This window comes from Heloderma suspectum, chromosome 1 (genome assembly GCF_057233095.1).
Source record: "Heloderma suspectum isolate Gila_16-S chromosome 1, 16-S_ref, whole genome shotgun sequence".
Classification (NCBI taxonomy): Eukaryota; Metazoa; Chordata; class Lepidosauria; order Squamata; family Helodermatidae; genus Heloderma; species Heloderma suspectum.
The window spans coordinates 344704260-344730953 of NC_139458.1; the positions used below are offsets into that span (position 1 = coordinate 344704260).

Consider the following 26694-nt stretch of genomic DNA (forward strand, 5'->3'; position numbering starts at 1 on the left):
TGTCTGGACCCCCATGAAATTCTTTGAATGAGGCAATGGCCTAATAAAAAGCACCAGGAGAGTGAGAAGCAGCTACCTCTATTCACTCCTCATATGCGTCATTTGCTCTGCACAACCACCCAGAGAAATGGTGAACAAGGGAAAGCAGAAGGGCACATCCCATCTATATAATCCAGTCAGGAGTCAGTCATCCCTTTTGGACTGCCTTCCCATTGACCAATTTTATGTCCATAACGCTTTAAAAAAAGAATTAGGCTATCTTCTATAACAATCTACTATGAAGCTTTATTTTTAATATAAAAATGTCAAGTATAATTAAACCTAATTGCAAACTGGAGCAAAATGAAATAGGAACATAAAAATATCTGTACACCTTTATAAACACAGGTACAGGCCAACATACAATGATATGCCAGTGACATATGGCCTATAAACAAATCATGAAGGGATCTATGTTGCCATGAGTCATGTGCTCTCATTGGCAAACCTCAAGATTCACGTTAATGGACCAGAGCAAGGATGTGGCCACTTCAAGTGGCCGCCCTAGTATTTACACCAAGAACATTGTATTGAAGTTTTGTAAAGATAAAAGATGTTAACACTTTGAATGTTTCAAGAAATGCAGTTAAGTTAAAACTTTTGTTAGATTTTTGTCCACAAACTGTGTTCATGGGTAACCAACTGGTATTATTAAATATCGGAGTTAAAGGCTTTCCTATGTAAATGAACCAATTAGATCACTTTTCAGATCTGAGTATTTATACTTATCTACAAACATAGGCATTTCATTTTCACCTGATGAAAATAAATTGCTGTAGTCTGCGCACAGACTACATCAGAACTTCTATCAAATGTGGTAATTTCATTTTTGTTTGCAGCTTTGCTTTTCTGAGTATGGGTTTGGCCCAAGGCAGAGTGAAGCAAAAAGACAAAATTGATGAGTGTAAGTTCCTATATTGATACTGCACCTCTCATTCTTCCATATGCTCGGGGCAGAGCCAATGGCCCTTCTTCCCACATTGCCCAGATAGCATGAAGAGCATCCTCTTCCTTCTGTGCCTGTCTACCTGGACAGCACACCAGCCAGGATTGGGCCCAGGTCACCCAGTGCTCTGTTGCTGCACCTTAAAAGGGAGGGTGGCATGGTTGGGGATAAAAGAAGGGATGCACAGGTATCCCATTACCTATACACGGAGGCCTATCTATGAAGTGCCAAAAGGTAACAATGTGGCACACTGCTATTCCAAAATGAAATCCAGTAATATAAAAATTGTCTGATCTGGTATAAAGCAGCTTCCTATGTTCCACTTTACAGGAGAAGCAGCATCTACTCCATCATGTATCACTCAAGGGATTTATACAAAATCTCAACATAGGAAGCATGAAAAAAAAAGGAAAAGGTGTCCCCAACCAGTCGGATCCGACTCTAGGGTGTGGTGCTCATCTCCATTTCTAAGCCGAAGAGCCAGCGCTGTCCGAAGATGCTTCCGTGGGCATGTGGCTGGCATGACTGAACACCGAGGTGCACGGAATGCTGTTACCTTTCCCGCCGCAGCAGTACCTATTTATCTACTTGCAATTTCTTGCTTTCGAACTGCTAGGTTGGCAGAAGCTGGGACTGAAGACGGGAGCTCACTCCGTCACGCGGCACTCAGGTCTCAAACTGTGCCAGTCTTGCTCTATGTTTCCAAGATCAAATGGATCTTTCTGGGAACCCAACGGAAGATCTATAAACTATTTCTAGATTATGGACATAAGTGACTTAACTCTAGCTGAAGAGTTATGTGGGAAGCAGAACCTAGATATGAGTGGTACAGTGTAAAAAGTAGTAACTCGGATACATCATAGTGCTAGAAGGGAGACCATAAAAACAATTGTAGTTCGGACATCCAACGAAAAACACTTCCAAAATACAAGTTCACCTTCTTCAGGTATTTTAATTGAATTTACATTTTCACTTACTGAAGTATATATACTAAAGGATAAGGAATTCTCACTCCAGATTCTAGAAACCATATTTGATAGTGGCATTCCGTCACTACGTTAAATATTTAATTTCAACCTAGAATGCACAGGTAGGGAGGTCATTAACACAAAACAGATCACCTAGAACATCAACCAAAAAAGCATGTACTAAAGAGAAATGGCAAATATGTTTTATTAGGATTATGACAGACATTGCAAAAAATACCATGAACTGAAAACATTTTTAAAAGGTGGTGTATTGGTAAGAAAGGAACAGCTGTGAATATGAAAAAAAAACAATGCAACTGGACCAGAGACACTCAATGAACACTTGTAATGCAAGGTATGTTACAGAAGAGAAACTCAAGTATTATTGACAAATTACATACCACTACTTTTGTTTTTTTTAAACAACAACTGCATAGCAGTATAAAATACTGATATCCTAGATTTGCACTGAATTCTTGTACACAAGAGTATACCAAATAGAATTCTTTATAGCATTACTGCTTTAATAGCTCTGGATTAAGGTTTTTTTAAAAAAACAAATGACACAGTATATAGATTTGAAAGTAAAAAGTGCATGTTGAGAATGAAGTGTTCAAAATGCTTAATGTGAAAAAATGAACCAACTGTTCACCACAGGTACAACTGCACGTCTTTTGTTGTTAGAGGGTGTTCTAGTGTTTTTGTAGTTGCAGTATTCTACTCAAGAGGCCAAGATACATTCTGCTGACCTCTATTCTCCAACAACAAAAAGTACAGTTAATAATGAAGTATACACTGGCTAAGATATTTGATGGTTACTAGTGTATACAGAAGGAGCTTGTAATACTGTGGAATGAATATTACTGGTTATTTGAGGCTGACAGCTCTTTTTTGGAGAAAGGCAAGTGCCCAGAAATTGCTAAGGTACTTCCTACAGCTAGAGAATAAAGATTTCTTGATTGTAGGGATAGCCTACATAAAAGAAAGTTCAGCATATTATCATGACTAGTACAGTAACATCCCTTCTCTCTTCTCCAGGCTATTAAAATTAGAAATGTTCTGTCAGCTGAAGCCAAGATTCCACAGGATTGAAGAAAAATTCTCTCTAGTTTCTTCAGGAAGAAAGGCAGCTTTGTGAGAACAGTTTAACTGATTCCAAGATCCAGGCATTACAGACATTAGCTATGTGGAGCTGACATCCACATTCTTTAATGGTCTCACTATATGGCACTAGCGAATGAGGCTAAGTTTATTTTTTTTAAAATGGGACATCCTAAAGTTACGAAAAATGCAATTATGTTCCAGACTGGATTCATGTATGCCAAACATAGGAACTTTTGATCAGGTATACGTAAATGACTTCATTACAAACATAGCCATTTCTATAATAATCTTTTCAATACTTTCCTTCTTTAAAATTAAAAACACCCTAATTCATTTATACAAACTTGTTCTGTTAGTCTGTGACACCAAGCTCAATAAACTAGCAGTATCAAGTATGAAAGCCTCTGAATTATGCTAGTATAGTTAAAGGCATTCTCATAATTACAGTAAACATTCAACACAATGTCCTCATTATGGAAGACTATGGAGAATATGGATTTATGTAATGGATGAACTTGTATTTAAGATATGCTTTATTCAATGAATGGGTTCTCATCTTATAAAGATGGCATACTGACACCTCTATCCTAAACGCATCTGCTTGTGAGCAAATTCCTAATTTGAATCAACTTACTTCAGTGTGTGTTCAGAATCAGAGTCCTATACAATTTAAAATACCCTTGAAGCCAATAGAACATCTATAGACATGCTGACAATAAGGTGTATACCATCAACACCATAAAACCTAAGCTTGTCATTAGGTATATGCATCTAAAATTTTTAATCCTGTGCAGCTAATTTACAGCAAGCAACAGGAATTTTGTTCAAGTTCACCATTTATCACTCTACCAATAAAAGAGGAGAACATTTTTGAACCCAAAATGCTAGTCTAGGTGTACATTCAAGACTGAAATACAATTAAATTTTGTTCCATTAGACTGCTAGTAGCAGCAGCCTGTGTTGACAGTCAAGGGAAGGTATAATTAGAAACAAATCTACTGCAAGTCAGAATTCACTTAAATTACAATTCTGCTCAATTAAAATCAAATGCTTTGCTATTGACTTCAAAGAGTTGTGAATTATTCCCCCTGTTCATTTGCATCAACACTTAAAACACACATCCTATATAGGGCTAAAATCAATGTTATGCAAGTAGACTTCTGCTCGTACAATGGGAATTTTCCTTCCCCTGAAATTTGCTCCCCCAATCCTCAAGAAGATTTGGGGGGTGCACAGGGGGAAGGGGGAATTCAATCCACTAGCAGTGTCCATTCCACTGGTGGAAGGATAGTTTGATACAACCCAAGATGTTCCCCGTAATTAGAAACTGTGTTAAATACCACAGTCAGCTTAAATGAGCACAGTGCTCTTTAAAGGTCAAAATATGTGCTGCTAAATTCTGACTAGAATTCCATTTTTAAATGGTTATATCCCAACTCACAAAGAGACCAATGTAATACATTGTTTGGTCAGATTCCTCTCTATACAATTCAAGTTCCTGTCTGAATGTGCATATCCTCTTGCAAGTCAGAAATCAATAAAAAGAAATGGGCACCAATAAGTCAGAAAACCCTAATGAAAATTTACAGATGGTACAAGTTATATAAAACTACCCTGTCCAGCAAGTTCCATATTTTCAAACATTAAGGCAGCTTTCATTCTAACCAGACAGTATTATAAAAAAATAAATGCCACTTCAAAACATTATGTACATGAGTAGATTTACCTCAAAAATTATCTTTAGGAAATTAATAAAGTGTCACAAAATATTACACAGAGGTTATATCAGGTGCTTGAGTGTATGTGCAATTGGGAGTAAATTCTTCGTGTTTAAAGTACGGGTTTCAAGACGGAGCGCAATGATCGTCCTTCTTTTGTAAGCTCTCGTGTGACGCACATACATGGCAGTGGCACAGCTTCCTCCCGCCTCTCTACAGCATTATAGCTGCATTTCTTCAAGTGGTCGGCCATACTTACAACGTCAGCAAATTTCCATTCATTTACAGTACTAAATGCTGTGCTGAATCGCCACACCTAGAAAATAAATTTCTTAGCATCAAAGTTCTGCTTTCTTAGGGTGTGAAGACTGCTTTTATGGCAGGGCAGCAAGGTGACACAGTCATGTAGAACTGATGTTTAGAAGCACAATTGTACCCAAATATTAAGTGCATGGTTGAACAGCAAACACAAAACCACAAGTATGTTATACAATGACTCGTTATAGACACAAGGTTGTCTGACTGCCAAAACACAGTGAACTATAACAGAAAAAATAAGCAGCATTATAAAAATTCTACATCCACATAATTTGTAAGAGAGATCTCTTCTCAAACCAGAGGGTTTAAAAAAATAGAATTGTTTTAGACCAATTGTGAAAGTCTTATAGAGATTGCCTATTTATTATGGTAATATTTACATTTTATAGCTGGAGAAGGCTGTCTTAAGATGTTTATGGCTTGAGGTGACTGGCATAACTTTTTCTGGATCCAGTCCTTTATAAACCCACTAGAAACTCAGTCCTTGCTTCAGCCGGGGCCCCCCACACTGTTACCAGTGTTGGGAGAGGAGGTATGGGGGGGATTACTAGGGGAGATGAGTGTTCTTGCTGCTTCAAACCACACCATGTTGGCATATCACCTTAGCTAGCTGGCCTTGGGGTAGACCAGAGGGAGAATTTTGTCACTTTGGCCCACTCCAGGACCTCAACTAGACACAGGTAAATCTTTTCTAACCTCCCTATTACTCCACTTCTATTACTTCTGGCTTTATTAACTATGGGTGCTCATTAGTCAATGGTTGATGAGGCTGGGAAATAATTTGACCTATGTTCCTGAGTGGCAATTTGGTTCCATGGTGTTTGCCTTCCTCACAGCGAACATTTTTGCTTGCTTGCTTTCACACTCTTAGTCTTATTACCTCAGGTCACAACTAGCTTGTTCAGTGCTTGGGCACTGGGCAAGGATCACAGCTTAGGGGCAGATGCCTACATACTCATCCCTTCAGCCATTCATTTGGCGTTGAATGCTTTCTGTTCAAAAAGATTGTGCTTTTATTTACTATTTTTATTTTTAATTTACTTATACTGTCCTCTGTTTCCAAATTGTATATAATTTTAAAAATATAAAAGTTGTGTCAGATGTATGTGATCCATCCTCCACCTCCAGCATAGATCACTTTGAATAAAACTTTTATTTTATTTTACTACTTACAACTCTTACGTGCCTGTCTCTCCATTCATAAGGGAGGGAAAATCTTGGGAGGCCTCAGCTCCTAAACAAAGAACATGCTAATTCCAAACAGAGGGAAAGACAGTTCACACCACGTAGGAGTATACAAACCTTCTCCTTTATTTGCCATGAAGAACTTCCATCTGGATACATCCTCTTTTCCCACAGCAGTATCACCATTCCACGTGCCTGTAGTAAGCTTCCACATACATCCCTCATTAATCGTGACACTTGTGAAAGCTGACATAAACTAAAGCCATCTAGAAAACCTGCAATATGTTGTAGAACTTCAAAAGGAAGATTACTCAGATGATCACTACGGAGTCCTAAGCAGCATCTCTTGTCAGGCTCTGTCAGCACAGTAGATATACAGGGCTGAACCCCAAACGACCGAAGATGCCGATCATGAATAATCTTTGCCCCTTGCGCTGAAGGACAGAATCTGCGTTGCGAGTATGTACACCCATAATAAGCCAGAGGACATCTTTGCTCCATCCAGCCATTGAGGCCAGCATGAATATCACCATGTACGTTCTTAAAATGTGAAGAAAATTCATTTCGTCTAAACAATTGTCCACAAACAAATGTAAACATTGAGCGCTTTGTTTGGTATCTAGCCACACATTCTAGTACCAAATCCAGCCCCAGAGTCTGGAAAGGGCTTGGATTTGAAAGCTGTGGATTTGCATGATCACATGCAGAGGCTGAGGCAATTTCCCCTACCATTGTATTTGTGGCCAGGATTGCAGATGGGAGAGAAAATGTCTGAGTTCCGAAATCAACATGGTATCCGTCAATAACACGACTATCAGATATTCCCCTACCACCAGGTGAGTCTCCGAGACAAAATAGTAACGCTGCTGTGATTAAATCTATTCCCTGAAGACCTATAGGATCTTCTGTTACTTCCAAATCCGATGTATCTACTGCTTTGTGTTCCTTTGGTGTAGATAAGTAGTGATTTGCAAGGAAATTGTAGGTACGATGAGGAATTAAAGAAAATACATCTATGTTTCTGAGTTTGTCTTGTTCTATTTGCCTCTGTAATAGTTCTTCACTGCAGTCACGTGGCAGATATACATGATTAATGGTGCCATTAGACAAACTGGGCAGAGGTATTTCTTCCCTAAATTGTGGTGCTACAGGAATAAGGTGGTAAGAACTCAAAGCTTCATCACAATGAGATTCATTACCTACACCATTTGCTACATTAGATTGGTCAGAATTACACGTTTCTAGTTCTTCACTCTGTTGCAGAGTATCTGCACCAGTATTGTCTACATAAAAGCCATTACATAAAGAGGTATTATCAAGGCTCATATTCAAGCTGTACTGTTGCATGGTATCGTAACAAATATCACTTGAGCCATTTTGTTCCAACTGTGCATTTTGACTCAAGACATCCAACTGAATGCCACCAACTGCTCCCATGTTATCGTCACCTTGATAGTCGTGCCCTACTTTCTTATGCATACGACTATTACAATTTTGCTCTTTTGTCCCAAAATCTTCACTTGTTTCACACGGTGAAATACCAAGTTTTGAACTCAACATGCTTATGTCTCTAGTAGCAGTGTTCAGAATATCCAGAGCTGTAGCTAAACTCTTAGTTGTTTCCACAGTAGCTTGATAAAGTGCACCATATGACTCTTCATCTACAGGCATCAAGCCATTTGCAAGTGTAGCATCTGGGGCACTTGCAACAGAAATCTGTTCTCTGGATTTTGACACCTGATCAGCTGTTTTTGATGTCATAGTTGCAACTTTGAGAGATTCAAGGAGCATTCGCTGATCCTGAAGGGCAAGTGCCATGTCTAACTGTTCAACTTCATCAACATCTTTACTTAGATTTTCATAAGATTTTCTATCAGCATAACTGACTGGCCATCTATTCCACTCCATAGTGCAGCATACCACACTTGCAGGGCAAGTTTCTAGATGTTCAGCAATTTTGTTTCTTGCTATAGTAAATGGACAGCCAAAGCCACTGTTGAGACAAGGCACTCTTTCAAGTGGACATAAAAGGCGATGCTCTTCAGCTTTACATGAATGAAACACTGCTCCGCAAACCATTGGACAACCAATCAAGTCACAGGAAATGCCAGCCTCTGGTCTGGTCATACAACGCCGGCTAACACAGTTGACACAATGTAGGTGCTGATGTTCTTCCATGGTGGCAAGTTCAGTTCTAGGAAGAGAGAGGAAGACAAATGAGACAAGGTGTCAGTATTTTTATTTTTAAGTTAAACAACAAAGCTGTAACAAAGTACTTTATGGGGGGGGGGGGTAAGTGCCATAGTATGTGCAAAACTGGACCAGTGAAAATGCGTTTTGTTTCATTGTCCTAATACCCAGGTATCCTCATGTGTGTTCTGATCATATATCCTACTTCTAGGCACCAAACTAAAAGTTTGGTCATTTTTTTCTAAAAATGTGTGCAGTTATATGTATACCCCTATACTAAACAAATTAGAAAAGTGGGGTCTACTCCTATTTATTGTTCTAGTCAGTCAGCCATGCCCTACTCCAGAATACTCCATTCCATACACTCTCCCATCTGGTTTTCCATTTTCCACCCACCCAGTCAGTTTTGATGGGGTAATGGTGGTAGGACCAGTGATTTCAGCCTTATATTTAAGCACTCCCCTGGTAGTTATAGGCAATAAGGAAGTGCAAGCAGGCAACTAGCTGCTGGAGAAGGGACAGACTATTCCATCCCTCCCTTGCACCTAGCATAATAAACAAGTGGGCTGTTTTTGGTCACAGAAACGGGGAGCAAGATCAAACAAAATTTCTAGCACAGACTCCAGTCTGGAGAGCAGAACTCACTTGGCTCCCAATCTATCAGAACTTCCAAAAAATTACATTTTGCCACAAGGTCAGTTCATTCACTGACTGTACCCTACCCACAAGTGACAAGAACCATTTGTGGAAGGACCCCGCATAGATATCCACCATCTCCAATGCTGGCCTAAGCAAAAATGAGTTTCTCTAGCTTGTGCCCTGGCTGCAGGAAAAAGATGGCAGGAGAAGGGGTGAGGTAGGATTGGGCACAGACTGTTTATGTTTAGTGGCCAAAGCAGGCTGCTGAAAAGAGTACATAGGAACCTGCCTTATATTGAATCAGACCATTTAGTCTACCTCACCTAGTACTGTTGACACTGACTGGCAGTGGCTCTCCACGGTTTCAGGCAGGAGTTTTCCTGCCCTATCTGGAGATGCCAAAGATTGAACCTGAGACCTTCTGCATGAAAAGCATGTGCTCTACCAGGAAAAGAACATATTAGATGACTTCTCTGTTCCGCCCACTCTATCATATGACACACCGTCATCAATATTAAAGAAAACAGCCACCAAAATTTGTGAATATCTACCTCTAAAACGGCTACTAATGATTTAGTGGGCAATACTGTGACAACCTCCCCTATCTGCAGGGCAATACTGAAATGGATGAAAACAAAATTGTTACTTACTCTCAGTGGCCTCCTATCTGACATGTATATGTCAGGGAGACCAGCTTTCCACTATCAGATTAGGGAGTTGTATACATCCTTCAAAAAACTGTATGCCATCTCAAACCATTCCCTATGAGCCCATCCCTCTCACTTCCACCTGTAACTTACTACCAGGTCTTATGGTAACATACATCTAATGCAAGAGCAAGAACATTACATGCAACTGAAATGTTTATTTTGGCTAAATGTTCATTAGATATTCCTCATTACAAACATTGATTTTGGCAAGAGGGGAGGTTCAACCCCTGAAACAGTGGCTTGGATTCAGAACTCTACACCTTTGCAAAACCCCACTCTTGACTGACAATTACTATAAATCCTACAAGATTTTTAAAAAGAGAGCCTCTTCCTCAGGAGCTAAATAGTAAACATCTTAGCACTTCTGTACATCCAAGATAATAACTGGACCCAAAGCGGTATAACAGTGCATAACATTTCCTTCCTATCCTGGGCCACTTCATATTCCACATATTCTACAATAAAATAATTCACTTTTAGATATGAAGGTTTCATGAAGAGGACCTTAGGGTTAGTTAAAGTGAATGTGGCAAAAAATGATACACCACACATTCAAGATATTGACTTTAAATAATCTCAGCATGATGACAAATCATTCTACACGATTTGAAGGTAAAATTAAGTGTATGAGTAAGGTTATGTGAGACTCAATTACAAGTTAATACTGAGAATCTATACAGACCCCAAATACAGACCCTGTACAGTTTTATTCCCTACCTATAAATAATAATCCTCAATACTATGTCATGGTGTGCATTTAAAAAAATTATACTACAATCACACATCTAATTTCAAAAAGTTTGCCAAACTGCAGCCAATTTGACCTCAGTATCAATGCTTTTTACAAGCCTTGGAGTGTTAAAACTTACCTTCCTTCAGGCAAACTCAAAGCTGGCACAGTAGAAAGTCTGCCCTCTGCTGACAGTGTAAACATGCTGACAAAATAATTTCTCTGCTGCAGAGTTCCGTGGTGCCTGTTACTAAAACAGATTCATCAGTCACTAGATAACTTCAAACAAATCTGCAAAATTAATGTTCTTTTTTATTCAATCCTATTCAACAACTTACACAAATGACCTGTATTACTGGCCATGTTTACAATTACAGCAAATGAAGTTTTCAAGGTAAGACAAAAACGATGCGAGGTCACCACTCCTCACACCACTCCTTTATTTTGCTTCGTCCTTTGAATGTGACAATGTGACAAAAGGCTTGGACAGCAAAACCTGCAAAAATAATTGACACTTCCAAGGTTTTCCAGAAGAAGCAGAAGACCACACAATTGAATCTTCTTTCATTAACTAGTTAGAACCCCTTCTCTCAGGACTGCCAGATATTACCTATATTGGGAAATCAGACAGGCAGTAGCTTGCGTACAAAACAGCACAATTCCTAGGAATGTTACTGCACACTCTGGATGAGGGGTAGGCAAAAGGTAGTTCAGGATCTACTGGTAGATGTCTGGAAGATCTGGAGTAGAATGCCAAAGATTTCGGATTCCCAGTTGTTTAACAATAGCAACAACAGAATGACCTTTTCTACCTAAATTAGGCTGCTCAAATAAAGAAAGCTTTAATTCAAAGTATATGACTTTTGCATCAGACTCTTGTTGGTTGATCTTGGGGTCCTAGTAAAAAAACAAAGTAGTTCCAGTAAGTCTGAAATCAGCCTACCACTGCTCTAGATTCATTATTGTTCCCTTCTGAGGCTTGTTTCTGGTCTCTGCCCAATTTAAATTTATACATTTGATGTGCGATTGCTGGTTGTTTATTGTGGTTTGGAGTGCCATGTCATGCACATCGCAGTGCCTGTGTTTTGATTAATTACCATTAAACAAGATACAACTTCTAGCCCTCCTTCTTAACCTTGAATTAAGAACAGGTGGAGGAGACACACCAGCTCAACCATCTCAAAGGGTGAAAAATAATGCTAGCAGCAGAGTATGATGAACAAAGATAAAGCATCCTAGGAACCCATCAGATAAGTTATATTATCTATTTTGCTCATGAACCAGAGGAAACAGATTTTCCTCAGTGTAAAAGATAACACTGTCCTTGTGTAGGAGTGTAGTGTAGGAGTGGGGAAGTGAAGGCACTGATCAAAGATCAAGCACTGATCTTTCTATATTTAGAATTCCCGCATCTGCCACTCCTGGTTTCTGTTCTCCTACCTAAACCCTATTAAATGATTGAGGACTTCGAAATGTCTATATAGTGTACTTACTTGGTAACTCTATGAAATGGAGGTGAGGTGGCAGACTGTGTACTCAAAAGCTCTACCCCACTGCAAAAGTGTTGCACATATAAAAAGCAACACTTTTGCAATGGGGTAGAGTTTTGAGAACAGAGTCTGCCACCTCACCTCCATTCCATAGTTATCAAGTCAAGTCACAATATACAGCGCTTCCTGGGCCACATCTTGACAGGTTAGGCCTGCTTGGCATGTGGGTGTGGGTGTGTTAAAAACAGAATGGTTTTATTTTGTTAGATTACTTCTGTCTTATATCTCAGACCAGATCCCTTGCAGCCAGCACAGAGCAAACTGCGCTGGCTGGCTCTCTGAGGTCGGGCAGTAGACCTCAGAGAGGGGGGAAAGGGGGCATTCAGTGGACAGGGAGAGGAGGAGACCGGAGAGGCCAAGATATGATTTAAAGCTCCAGCCTTCTTCCCTCCCCCTCCAAAGCACCCTCGCTAGATGAGCTGAAAAACCTCTCTAGTGAAAAAGTCAAGGATCAGAGGACAGGGGAGTAAAGATCACCTCTGCCACTCCTTCCGCCCTGCTGGCTTCGGCCCAGCAGTGTGCAGGAATCTTGGAAGCCTCCAAACTCCAGGGCTTCTGAGTAGTGAGGATACAGAATGTAGGATTGTGCCCTTAGATACACCAGCCTTCATAAAGCAAATTCAATTGCTTCTAAATGTAGCCAAACTAGTGATAAGTCTCTTTTCATGCTTTAACTGTATCTTTCCTCTCTGAAGTACTTGTTCTGGACATTCTGGAAAATTGACTCACCAGATCAAGAGCTTCCAAGGCACAGCAGAGCAGTGGGGCTTTTTCTTATAGTCTCCATTCCTATTATATGCAGACGGGGAGGATCCCTCAGCCAAAAACACTAGTAAGATACAGAATCATATATAAATAGGGAACAAAACTAAGAAAGCACAGGTCAAAAATATCAGAAGTCACAGCCATCAAATAAAGGGAAAAGGGGTTAAGTTGTGATCAAGTGGGAATTCCTTGATTGACATTGCTAATTACGTACACGCACAAACTACCAAATTAAATCTTATGGTTAAAAGTATTAACCTAAGATGACAGCATGCTTCATGATTTTTTCCTACACTTAAATTTCCAGGGCTGTGATTTTTCCCTCCTTCATTCTCACCCATCCCTCCGGTCCCCTTGAATGAACTTATTTACCTGTATGTTATTGCTGGAATGGAGTTTGGGTTGATTCTTTCCTGCAACAAAAATACTTTCAGTAAAGATAATAAAAGGTGACCTTGCCTCTTTATACAATTTCATCCTTTGTATTAAAGTACACTGCCTTGATTAGAAAAAAAATATAGACCCACTTTCTTGATGTTGGTATGAACTTAAAAAAGGGAACACACATTCTTTTATAAGGTACCTTGATGGGGTTAATTAACTCACAATTTGCTATGCATGAGCAGGAGTGAGCAAGTGCACTACCTGCTGCGTGTGTCCCTCTCTTCTGCTTTTAATCAACCTACAATTGGCAAGGTCATACATTGTGAGCATGATGTGTAAATAAGAGCTCTGGGTTGTGTAGGGGCTAAACAACCCAATGATTAACCCATGGTTTGTTGTTTGGTTAACTGCTGGGTTGTTTAACCCCCAAACAACCCAGCACTCTGGATTCATACATCATGCTCACAACCTACAACCCAGCTGTTCGTAGGTTGTTAATTAAAAGAAGTGAGGAGCATGCAGGAGGTAGTGCACTCACTCACTTCTGCTCATGCACAGCAAATTGTGCATTAATTAACCCACAATTTCACATTACGTGCAAACCAGGTCATTGTGACTATGTACCAACATATCCACAGACCACACATTCTCTTCTCTCTTCTTTCTACAAAGAGGATGAATGTTTGTTCTGGAGACACGTCTTGATGGACTAGATATCATCCACATGTCTCGTGTTGCGTAATCCTACACTAGAGCAACTTCCACAGAATATACCATTTTAATGGTTACATGAGGATTATGTGAAATTTGAGAACGGTCATCAACACATAAGATATTGCAGTCAACTCCCATTTAAATAAAACACTGAATATAGTGGATGGAATATAGCACTGAAAATAAGTTCACAAAAGTTACTAGCCAACAAACATGCATATTATACACTTGTTCACACATACATGTTTTAGTCATTTGGAGAATATAAGAACAGCAAACTTTTATAAAGATTCCCTGCCTGGTCAGCTGGAGCAATTCTTACTCACTTCAAAAAACCAGCTGAGTGGTTATTTTTAAGCTGATGGCATATGCTACAGACCAAAGCAGTTTCAGTTATTATTGAACTACATTCAATAGGCTGGACCCAGAGCAGAAGCAGAAGGCCATTTATGGAATGGAGCTCTCACTTCCCCTCCCCACTACAGCGCCCACCGCCCCAGCTTCTCCAGAAAGCTGGGGAACCCTCTTGAAACAGTACTGGCGGTGGCATACTCTAGATCTGACCAAGTGTATCCTGTCAGTTCCTGAGTTCACGATCAGTCTTTCCAGAATAATCATTTTTAGCACAGTGGATTGATGTCCAGTTGATACTCATCTGTTGCAAAGGATCATAGAGTCATAAGAGTTGGAAGGGACCTTGGAGACCATCTAGACCAATCCCCAGCTCAATGCAAGATCCAGACATGTTTTCTCCATTTACTGTTTTGTTGAAGGGATATTGCTCTTGTCCTAACACTTAACATATGTCATTACCCAATGCACAGAGGAAAGTAATGCATATCATCACCCAAGACTGGCAATAGCTCTCCCACCCCGATGTGATATTAGGAACTTTAAAAGATTAAAAAAACCCTGTGAAACACTGAATCCTCACAGCAATGCCCCATTTCATGAAACTATTGCTATTTTGCTTAGAGGTAACACCTCTCTCTCTTTTAATAAAATGGTGAACAGAACTGGGCAAAATTCTGACACCTTTTCATCTTCCACTGAGGAGAGAATATTGCACTAATGGCACTAGATCTCCATAGTCACACTGCACTAATGCAGAAGTGTCTGGAAATGCTATCAATTAAAGTAACTACATCAATCCTACACTCAAGTTTCACAAACTATGAAGTTCTATTAAAAATGTTGACAATTCAACTTCTCACTAAACTTACTAAATTTATCAAGACCTAACTACACAGAATATACAAATACATGGAACAAAAGGCCAATTATTGTTTTCAAAGGAAGCTGCATCAGGAGAAGGCAGTTTATAGTAGAAAAGCAGAGGAGGGGGATACAGAGGGGAAGTATTTATCCATTTCCCTGCCAAGCAACTTCCCCCTGCCCCAACATGGTTCCAAACACATATTTGCAAGGGCAAACATCTACAAATAGCTGTGGAGGGGAAGAGGTTCATTTAGATCAGAATAGTAGCAGGCAGGGAAAGGGATAAGAACTCCCCAGACACAGTGGACCAGTCCATATGATCAAGGAAGGAGAAATAAGCCACCATGGCTTATTTCCCCCACTGTGCGTGCCGGTCATATGCTGGGGGGATTAGATAATTACCCTTGGAAGCGTGGCTTCTCATGCAAATGCAGCCAAGCTGGCTTGTTGCTGTGGGTAAAAAGCCACCCAGAACCCTGTAACAGCCCATGGGTTCTGGGTGGCTTGTTACCTATGGCAACCAGCCACGCCAGCTGGGTTTGCACAACACAACAAGCTGGGCTGCCAAGGGGAATTATGCGAATCCCCCAACATGCAACAGACACAAACAGAGGCAGAAATAAGCCATGGTAGCTTATTTCCTCCTCCATGATCTCACAAACCCAGTCATTTTTCTGTTCTAAACTGCGCCCACCCACCAAAGAAGTTTCACCCTTTAAAAAAAATTAAGCCATTGGGGTTTTAAAATACACATTTGCATGTAAATTGTGGTTAGGTTATAATGTTGCAATTCAAAGCACACTTCCATAGAAGTTCCATTCAAATAATGGAACTCATTTCCAAGTAAAGTATCAAGGTACATTACATTTATGTAACGCCAGGCACTGACAATAGAATGTCATGCTTTGTTGGTGTTTCACAACCCAGCACCATGTTGCTCTTTTCAAGGCTTTAATATTTTAATTCCTGGTAATCCAGGCAATACACCAGTTTCCACGGTCAGATGTTACAATCTCATGGTTCAACTGCAGTGCATGTGACTACAGACTGTTATAAATCCCATCAATACTATTCAAATATCATATTTGCACTCTGTCTATAAAGCATGATCTGTACAATTTTTCCTCTAAATTGATAATTCAAGTTTAGCAGTAGCCATCCATTTTTGTTAAAATGAATCATATGCACAATTAGCATTCATTTTGAAAGCTTTTCTCTTTTGACTTAAACTTCTTCTGATTCATTACTTTCCACTCAAAAAGTTTATTTTTTTTTTTTTTTAGAAGTTATCGGGGGCGAGGGGGAAGGCAAGGAATTCCAAGTAAAAAAGGACCGAGACAATACCATCCTTGAATTCCTGGACACTATGCATGCTGTGCTTCAAGGGTTTTTCTATCTCGAGATTTGAAATGCCCCTAAAACCCACTCTGTGTTCCCAGAATAGCCCAGGGAGAGGACAGCATCATTGTTCCAACTATGGATATTGTTTAAAATAGAACACTGTACAAAAATATGTAAATTTTATGTAAATCTACCAAAGGGTACTACCATCAGTATCCAAAATACAAGTGTAATGAAATCTAAGAATAATGGGGAAACATGGCCCCAAAAAATGAACACCTGAAGTCCTACAAACTTTTGTAACTTATTACATTCTAGGGCTTTTGACACATATTCTTTTGGAGTGTTTTTTCCAATTACTCTTGAACTTCTCTACAGTCTTCCTCAAGTACCAATCCTATATTCTTATCCATTAACATAATCACATGCAGTATTATTTTCCATGTATTGGCACTATTTTTTATTTGGGGGGATACCTTTTGCTGCTTCCCCTGTGTAGAGTCTTCTTCTGATAATGGGTCAAACTGATGCCAGATTTACAGTTCCCAACGCAGAAGTTATTCTAAGTAAATAAACACACAATGGCTTTGAAAATCATTCCAAGGGCTTCCCTCCCAGCTTTGCTGGTTCCCAGCACTGGTTTCTTAGACAACAGCAGTTGCAGTTTTTCCAGACCCAACATCTTGCCTTTTAAAACTTAGTATTTTCAAAGTATATTTGTATGTATATATCACACATATAATACTTTGAAAATGCTAAGTTTTAAAAGGCAAGATGTTGGGTCTGGAAAAACTGCAACTGCTGTTGTCTAAGAAACCAGTGCTGGGAACCAGCAAAGCTGGGAGGGAAGCCTTTGATTGTGTGGATCACAACAAACTGTGGCAAATTCTGAAAGAGATGGGAGTACCAGACCACCTTACCTGTCTCCTGAGAAACCTGTACGAGGGTCAAGAAGCAACAGTGAGAACCAGACATGGAACAACCAACTGGTTCAAAATTGGGAAAGGAATACGACAAGACTGTATATTGTCGCCTTGCTTATTTAATTTATATGCAGAGTACATCATGAGAAATGCCGGGTTGGATGAATCACAGGTCGGAATTAAGATTGCCGGGAGAATTATCAACAACCTCAGATACGCAGACGATACCACCCTAATGGCAGAAAGCAAAGAGGATCTAAAGAGCCTCTTGTTGAGGGTGAAACTGGAGAGTGCAAAAGCTGGTTTGAAACTCAACATTAAAAAAACTAAGATCGTGGCATCTGGCCCCATCACTTCCTGGCATATAGAAGGGGAAGAAATGGAGGCAGTGACAGATGTTATTTTCTTGGGCTCCAAGATCACCGCAGATGGTAACTGTAGCCATGAAATTAAAAGACGCTTGCTCCTTGGGAAGAAAGCTATGGCAAGCCTAGACAGCATAGTAAGAAGCAGAGACATCACCTTGCCGACAAAGGTTCGTATAATCAAAAGCTATGGTTTTCCCAGTAGCAACGTATGACTGGGAGACCTGGACTATAAGGAAGGCTGAGCGCCGAAGAATCGATGCTTTCGAACTGTGGTGCTGGAGAAGATTCTTACGAGTCCCCTGGACCGCAAGGAGGTCAAATCAGTCCATCCTAAAGGAAATCAACCCTGAGTGCTCCTTGGAAGGACAGATACTGAAGCTCAAATATTTTGACCACCTAATGCAAAGAGAAAACTCCCTGGAAAAGACCCTGATGCTGGGAAAGATTGAAGGCAAAAGGAGAAGGGGACGGCAGAGGATGAGATGGCTAGATAGCATCACTGATGCAATGAATATGGACTTGAGCATGCTCCGGGAGAGAGCGCAGGACAGGAAGGCCTGGCGTGCTATGGTCCATGGGGTCACGAAGAGTCGGACACAACTGAACGACTGAACAACAACAATCATACATATATATATACACACACACACACACAGCTATTGAAATAGGATTTGAGGTGCAAAATATTTATATTCATTTGGGTTAAACTGCAATCCTATGAAATAAAATGGGAAATATGGGGCTGGAGTATGTTCATAAGAGCATGATCTTTCATTCTGCACTACCTATCTTTGTTATTATACTTCCACCCTGCTCCTAGACACAGTTACTAGAACCAAGTCTTATTGAGTGCAGTGGAAGTTTATTTCCAGTCAGCATGCTAAGATAATATAGCCTCTGATATATAGTCTCTTACTAACAAACAAACCTAGAAAGAACAGCTGCTCATTTCTGATTAGGCAATGTCAGCAACTAGGTTCAGTTCATCTGAGATGTTGAAGTATGTGTGCTTGCCTGTTACCAACCAGGAAACCTAAAAATACACACAGTTCTGGTGAGATGTATACGGCTCTCAGAAGGTACAAGCCACCTGATGTTATTTTACATACTACAATCAGCTGACTAGAGCTGTCAAAATGTGTTTGGAAAGTTTGCTGCCACAACTAAAATTCCAGCTGTAGCAAGCAACCCTATGACCAGTATTTGTATGAACAAGTAAGATCATAATAATTACTTGAAATAGAAAGCTCTCTGTATTCCAAGTGTAATCCAAATCCATCTCTGCCTCTTGTGTATCCAGTTACTATAGCTACACTTTGAAACTTTGGGCAGCGGAATTATAACTCATCCTCAGAGGGTATTTAGCTATTTTATATATTTAACAAACTGTTTAAAGGTCAGTGATAATTGGCTCAGTTCAGACATCTTATCAAACAATGGTCTGTGCTAGTTCAGAATCCACACCCATGGTTTGAGCTTCCAGACATATGAAAGGCAAATCATTATTTAGGCTGCATGTCTGCATTTGTTTTCATATGCTCAGTAATCCGCTTCATAACTTCATAAATTCACTCCTGTCTCCTTGATGCAGTAACCTCTTGAGGCAGAACAATAATTCTAAATATGGTTTTGTGACATAGCAGAAAGCCACAGTTAGCATACAGTGGTCACTTTCAATCAAATCTTAGCTTAATAAGACAGGATGTTCATAAGCTTCATCCACTTGCACACAGACATTTCGTTCCCACTTCACTCCTCCCTTCGCACAAGTGGTGATATAAGCCGGGAAGTTGCAGTTAACCAGAGCTTTCTATTATATCCCAAATGGAAAACTATTGTTAATGGCTTCCAAGCAAGCCAAGATCTGGAGGCCAACTTTAAACAATGGCTTCAAATTCTGATTTGCTTGAATTTGCAATTCTTTTCCTCTCCCTACAATGCCCAGATCTTCCCACAATTTTCCTAAATCTATTCTGTGGAAAGGGGAATGCCCACATCTACAGGTTGTACTTTTTTAAAGTTAGAGCTGGGATCAGAGCTGAGAACATCCCAGCTCCTCCTTACAATGTAAACTCTTTGCTACACATTTAGAGATTTGAGTTATTTAGGAAGCATAATATGAAAGAGCACACCATTAGTTACTTTAACTATCATCTGTTTCAAGACAGTTTAATTCTCAACAAGGCAATAGAAAAGTTATTTTATATATAAATAACTTATATATACACATAAATAATTGATTGAATGAATGAATGAATGAAATGAAATGAAATGAAACTTCAGCCAGTGAGAAAGCTTTCCTGCAGTGATGGTTTATAAAAACTCAAGAATTATGTGACAATCAGGTCTCAGACATATGCTCCTTTGACAGCTATATTAACACTTTAAAACAGATTTGTTATCTTCATGGCTCTACTCTCAGAGTTACCCACTTCAGATATTCTTAGAACTGATGGCCTTCTATGTTTAATTGTGAGATTTAAAATGCCATCTTGAGGTTTATACCCCTCTCATGATGTTAGCAGAGTAGCCAAGATCCAAATTGAACTGCATAGGCATAGACCTAATATGTTCAGACATTTACACAGGTGATAATATAGCACTTTGCTTTTGCACCAGAAAAAAATGTGCTTTTTTCTGAATGTGACAAACAAAAGCATCAGAAACACATATGGTTCATCAGCAGAAAAACAGAGTATATTATTCGTTAATGCTAACTTAGTCGTTACATACATACATAAGGAAAACATTACTGTAGCAGTATATTATTATAATGAAATTATGATTATACAATCCTTAGAACATTCAGAAATAGTTAATAAAACTCCACAGGCAACCTACTATGACATTAACATCCTATATATCAAGCAAAGAATGGGATGAACATTTTTAAGGTGAATGAAGTTCATGTTTAAATCAATATTTTCAATTTATAATGAGATTAAGAACATTCTATTTCATTACAAATATGCAGCCTTCAGATTACAATTCAGAAAAACAGACTGATAGGTATCTTTCTTAATGTCTTCTTATCCATGACTGACTTTTATGTCATCCTCAAAAAGAATATCATTTTGTAATATCTTAGAGTAAGGGTGAATAGAATCTTTTTTAAGAATATGTTGGTGACAGATTTGCCATGTATTCACTACCAGCTGCTTTTCTTCAACACCTCAACTCATTTGATGCAGTAGATTACAGTACAATCATATCAGAAACAAAACAAAAAACACTAAAGGTCAGAAGCACTACCTGATGAAACTCTAGCGCAGGGAAGCAAAGCAGAGAGCTGGATTTCATATGTAAGGCACTTCTGCTCTTGATCTCAATGTCTCCTCACTTGCACCAGATTCTGTATGAAAAAAATGAAATGTTTAAGAGGGAGGGCTCTCCTTATGAGCCCAATAACTGTCCTAGGGTTCGGAAACCACTCAGCCAGTCAAATATTTTTTAAAAATGAAGTCAAGAATACCCATGTATAAGTTCCAGCTTTTTTTATTGCATCATGGAGTCATCTGATAGCAGTAAAGGACTAAGGGCCCCTTGCTTTCAAGACCTGCAGAAGTCAGGGTCATTCACCGCACTACCCCTCATTTAGTTTCAGCCACTTCATGTCCTGCTGTTCTCTCCAGGGGGCTTCTCCCTTCTCCCCTCCAGATTAAGCTATATGGCCTAATACTACTAATCAGGTTATCCACTGGCCATGTGCCACAACTGCATGCATCTCTGAGCAGGAACTGGAACATGGAATTCACAATAAAGCATAAGTTATAGCAGCACAGATTGCAAGAGCCCACTACCCAGGAATACCACCACGTGCATTGCAGTTGCTGTGAAAAAGAGGGCTTTCTTCTGATTAGATATGGTACTCTGTGAATAGTCATTTCTGTAATTAGCATAAATTAGCTATGTTCCTTGCTACTATGCTAATACATTAATGCAATTTTTACCTGTTAAATGCCACACCAAAATTAGCCTGTCATCTCTGAAAGTTGCACCGTTTGCTCTTAAGCATCTCAAAACTATGTTTATACTCAACTAATTCTGATCACTTTAATGGTTACCAACTTTAAGAAAAGATACAGTCTTGATAAAAGAAGTGGGGTGAGAAATCTACCACGCATTGCACTACATCCTACTAATTGTAAATTTCTATCATTATCATTTCACAATCTCAGGGACATGGAATTGTAACTTAGGGTGCAATCTTATGCATGTTTAGACAGAAAAAAATGTCCTACAAGTCCCAGCATTCCCCAGACAGCCATGCAGGCTGGGGAATGCTGGGAGTTGTAGGACTCTTTTCTGTCTAAACATGCATAGGGTTGTGCTCTTAATATCAGACATACATTCTTATGTACAGAATTTTTGAAGCGTTACTGATCGTTATTAGCATAAATGTAGAAAAGTCAAGGTGCAGAGAAACAATGCACACATTTCCCCCCAAAAGTACCTTTTACAGAAACACCTGCCCCAGAGCCTGGCAAGACTGAACAAGACAGACCAAATACATTTACAAAATAAACACAACATGATTGTAATAAAGGCTATGTCAAGCTTAGATCCACTCAGTGGTGAGGACCCATCCATATGTAAATATACTGTTTATTTATATACAGCTTTTGCCAAATCAAAATGCTACTTACATAACCATTCACTTGGTATGAAATACTTTGAGGTACTTTATACATGGCAAAGGTAACCAAGAGGTATGACATAATGAAGGAAAGCTTCCTGAAAGATGCTGCTGCTGCTCAGCTCTAGAATTTTCAACTTACTTTGAAGAGCAGCACAGGCACCAAGACTAAGCTGTGAATGAGATGCATGAGCATACATGGCTAAGGCGGCAATCCTTATGCACACTTGCCTGGGAGTAAGTCCCACTGAGCACACTGGATCATGTTGCATATCAAAAATCCTATCTGAATCAAAGCAGTTATTTAAGCCAATACATGCTGGATCTTGCTGTTATGTTTTTATTCAGTGCTATTAGTGATGGGAAATGAGCTCTATGTTTAACTTCAACTTCTCTTGAACTGATAGCAGATCAACAAAAAATGCTCCCTGTTTTTGAGCCTGTTACCAAGAAACCTACTCCTATCAATACTACATCCTATTTTCACCAGGCAATAATGACGCACTGGAGAAAAATCCTAGAAATATCCAGAGAAACATAAGAGACCTTGGGCAGGAGGGAGAGAAATAGAAATGTGAAGAAAACTGAAATAAGGATGCCTATGAAACTGCTTGTCTGACAATGAACGCAGATTGAATATTTAGGATAAAGTGTATAAAATGGTCAATTATCCCTGCTAATACCTAAACATCTCAAATATACATTACTTAAATATTTCACAGTTATGCAAATAACATATGCAAACACTGCTTTAGTTCTGGAAATGGAATTTGTTCTGTGGCTAATGTCAGTATGTCCAACTATGGATGCAAATGAAATGCAGTCATCCAGCTATTTAGAATGGATATTTTCAAATTGTTGATATAATTTAAAAGTGAGATATAGATTTTATTATACCAAGACTAGGTATTCTGAACTATTTTTGTTGACACATGCCCTGTACTAACAGCCCATACCCAGAGACAGATTTCTAAGTTGAGGTCTTTTGTTCAAAAGATGCTGGTCAGAGAAAAACCTGCATGTAGCATCCACAGCTACAAAGCTTGGTGCTACCTGCTGGATTGGGGTAACACATGCAACTTGAACAGATGGTCAGTGTGTTTAACTCTGACCACTTAACAGTGTTATGTCTGATAGAACTGACCAACAGCAAAAACTATCAGAATCAATGTTCTGTTCAGCACAGAACTCCTTGCACACAGCAGTTGCGTAAGAACGTTTCTGGATTGGGACCAGTATCAGATATGTAACTTTTGCATTTTTTAATGACGTAACTAGAATCTCTTGTAAAACTGCCTTGGGGAAAAACACAATAGGCCAAGTGTGTGGGCCTTCCCCCGCTCCACCATCTGGCAGCTAGACAGCCGTAAGCAGCTGTCTAACCAAAAATGCAGGGCAGGAGGAGCGCAGAGGGAACGATCCCCTCCATGCTTCTCCTGCCCTGCATTGGATAAGCGATCGCCTCCAAGTTCGGAGGCAGCCACCTATCTGCATAGGATTGCGCCCCAGTGTGGTGCTAGTTACATGACCAGTGAGAGCATGACTCCCTGTTGTTAGTAACTGAAACAGTAGCCCAAGTAGAAGATACAGTGGATATGATGTCATGTGATAGAAGATGGAGAACTTCCTCCCCCAAGGTGTTACATCCTATAGATGACTACTTGGAAGTAAATTCCTTTAAAATCAATGGAACTTGTCCTCAAAAAACTTGGTTGGGATTGATGTGTTTTCAGAAACATCTTCACAGACTAAAGGCAACATCCAATATTGCCACTGTGCTCCCACTGTTTCTGTTGTGCCAGCGGGACCCACTGGTAGCACTGCCTAAAGCAACCTTGGAAACTAGTGTTTTAACTCATTTTCATTTGTTTCCGGATCCACTAGCTTCCTATTGCGCTAGTGGTGGGTCACGTGCATGGGAAGCACTGGATACAGCCCTACAGTCCTATACATACTTACGTGGAGTAAGTCTCACACCACTGAACTTAACGGGGCTTACTTCTGAGTAGGCATGTATAGAATTGTACTTTTAATGGTTTACATGGCTGAATAATATTTTCCCTATATGGTTTCCAAAACAATGTAATTTCTGAAAATAGTGGAAGAGCTTCAAGATATCTTTGATAAAATATTACAAAAAACTGAGAAACCTTCTCAAAATGTGCTTATACATAATTTATAAATAAAACACATACCTACATTGTTGCCACATCTGCCACCCTTTCATTGTGCCAAAGAAGAAAAACAGGGAAGAGTGTAGGGGAAAGCATTAATATCTTGAATATGGAAGTTAACAGAAGTTAAGTTCCTCACCTCCAATACTTCTGATAAGATGACTGATTCCGAAGGCTTATTTTCAAAGAGTTGTTGACAACTATGACTCAGCTAAAATAAACTTCAATACATTATCACTGTATGACATAAACCATGTTGCTCAAAGGGGCATTCCTATTTGTTAATTCATGCAGAATTATTTTCAACACTTGTTGTTTAGTTTGGGCTTAAAACACATACTTCAACAGTACAATCCTATATATGCCTACTCAGAAGTAAGTCTCACTGAGTTCAGTGGGGCTTGCTCCCAGGTAAGTGGGCTTAAGACTGCACCCTAAAAAATACCCTTAACTTCATCTATACACTTTCACTGCCAGAACTTTTGACTTAAGAAGTTTAGCACCAATTTTACCTCTACACTAAGCTGTTCCTCAAGATGACAACTAAATATGATGGTCAATGTCTTTCAGAAAACTAGTGTGGTTTTCATATTAACTTCTTAAAAATGATGCCACTGTTCAATGTTTTCTCATTTCACAATTGCATACTCTAGTTTCAAATCTGTTGCCATTTTTACTGTATTCTGTTCTCAGCTAAGACGTATTTCAAAATGCTACACTCACCCACTCCTTTTCAATAAGCAGTGAGCAGAGTCTCTTCCATACTTTATGTGTATGCAAAGCTAGAATTTTGTCTATGCAAAGCTAAGGCTTCAACAAGAAGTTATTCTGAGAATCAGCGCTACTTTCCATAGAGCTTCATTCTTCCTTATAATAAGTTATGACTAGGGCAACACGCCTTCCCTCCCTCATGTTTAACATAGGAGCAACGATGCCTCCTTTTAAGGCACAGGCTTCCCTTCACAGGGCAGCCCTCATCGGGGCAAGCCATCTAGGACAAAATTCCAGCTCTATTTAACCATTTATTTTTTCGTACACACCCATAAAGCAACGCAGAACATCCCCACTAGTGAATCCAGAGCAGTTCTCTCCTCCCACAGTTATTTAACACTCTGCCTTGGGGCGGCAAGAGAAGAAGCGAACCACGCGATGACTTGCAGTTGCTGTCCCAACGCCACGCACAACGGCGCTTTATGTGACCCGTGGGAGTTGGGCGTGCGCGCAAGGTTGTCTATTCGCGCACCTCCACATATTACTGCCGCAGAAATGCTAATTCATCAACACCGGGCTGAAGAAAGAGGCGGGCCCGTCCCTCTCTGTCCACGCCACGGCCATTGTCTCTAGATGGGAAAGGGAGCAGGGACCGGGGGGGGGGGGGGGGGCTACGTAGAGAAAGAAGAAACCGGCGTGACACAGACCTTCGCTTTTCGCATGACACCCGTTTTAAACACATCGAGGCCTCTTCCCCCCAGAAAGGGCGGAGGGGAGGGAGAGAGAAGAAAAGCCAAAGCAATGCGAAGGTGCCCAGCGAAAGAGCCGCGGCGCCTCCCGGGCTAAAGCAGCAGCGCCCAGCTGTCAGTCCGTCAGTGACGGCCGCCTGCCGCTTCAGAGCCCCCTGAGGAGAACCGCGGCTCTGGCCGGCCGACCACCCACCCCAGACGAGGGCCAAAGGGGGAATCCCCAGCCGCGGACAACAGCACCAGCCGCAGCAACCGCCGCCATTTGTTTACTTCTCGGCCGGCAGGGAGCAGCAACAGCCGCAGTCCGAGACCGTCGAGGAAGGAAGGCAGAGCTCATGAAGGGGAGCGAGCAGCCGAGCAGCCAGCCAGCCAGCCCGCCGCCGCCGCCGCCGCCGCCGCCGGCTTCCCTCACACAGAACGGAACTCACCGCCCGGTCGGCTCTCCGCGAAACGGCTCGAGCGTGGGGCCAGGGAATAGGCAAGAGAGGCGGCCCCTCCCAGACGCTCTACGATTCGATCCGGTTCCGGTGAGGGGCGGAGGAGCGCGCGCGCGCGAGCTCCCAGCGTCGCTTTCCGGCCCTGCCTGCCCCTTTCTCTCTCTCCCCTTGTTCCAC

General features: G+C 40.4%; 1 protein-coding gene and 1 long non-coding RNA gene across 6 annotated transcripts; one reads left to right on the top strand and one right to left on the bottom strand.

Annotated features, from left to right (window-relative positions):
* The first annotated feature begins 57 nt into the window (after positions 1-57).
* Positions 58-3203, top strand: LOC146359622 (uncharacterized). Its single transcript, XR_014786724.1, has 3 exons — positions 58-943; positions 1316-1931; positions 2992-3203. It is a non-coding gene; the product is annotated as an uncharacterized LOC146359622 (long non-coding RNA).
* Positions 2143-26694, bottom strand: FBXO30 (F-box protein 30). Of its 5 annotated transcripts, none has more exons than XM_084827743.1 (7): positions 26509-26694; positions 21063-21162; positions 13235-13275; positions 12827-12926; positions 10687-10797; positions 6396-8472; positions 2143-5091 (listed from the first exon to the last, which is right to left on the bottom strand). In XM_084827743.1, the coding sequence occupies exons 5-7, from the start codon at positions 10749-10751 to the stop codon at positions 4888-4890; spliced, it is 2346 nt and encodes a 781-aa protein (XP_084683869.1). In that variant the 5' UTR covers positions 10752-10797; positions 12827-12926; positions 13235-13275; positions 21063-21162; positions 26509-26694; the 3' UTR covers positions 2143-4887. The 5 variants fall into 5 exon arrangements, with proteins under 5 accessions (XP_084683869.1, XP_084683872.1, XP_084683871.1 ...); XM_084827746.1 differs by having other exon boundaries at positions 10687-10791; positions 26509-26687; XM_084827745.1 differs by having other exon boundaries at positions 26351-26522.

What these genes read in the sequence shown, in the direction of transcription:
- FBXO30 (XM_084827743.1), bottom strand. Translation starts at nt 10,751, where the DNA reads ATGTTTACACTGTCAGCAGAGGGCAGACTTTCTACTGTGCCAGCTTTG. An exon ending in TTGAGTTTGCCTGAAGGAAG is followed by an intron (nt 8,473 to 10,686) that starts GTAAGTTTTAAC and finishes CTCTCTTCCTAG; the next exon opens with AACTGAACTTGCCACCATGG. An exon ending in CATGGCAAATAAAGGAGAAG is followed by an intron (nt 5,092 to 6,395) that starts GTTTGTATACTC and finishes TTTATTTTCTAG; the next exon opens with GTGTGGCGATTCAGCACAGC.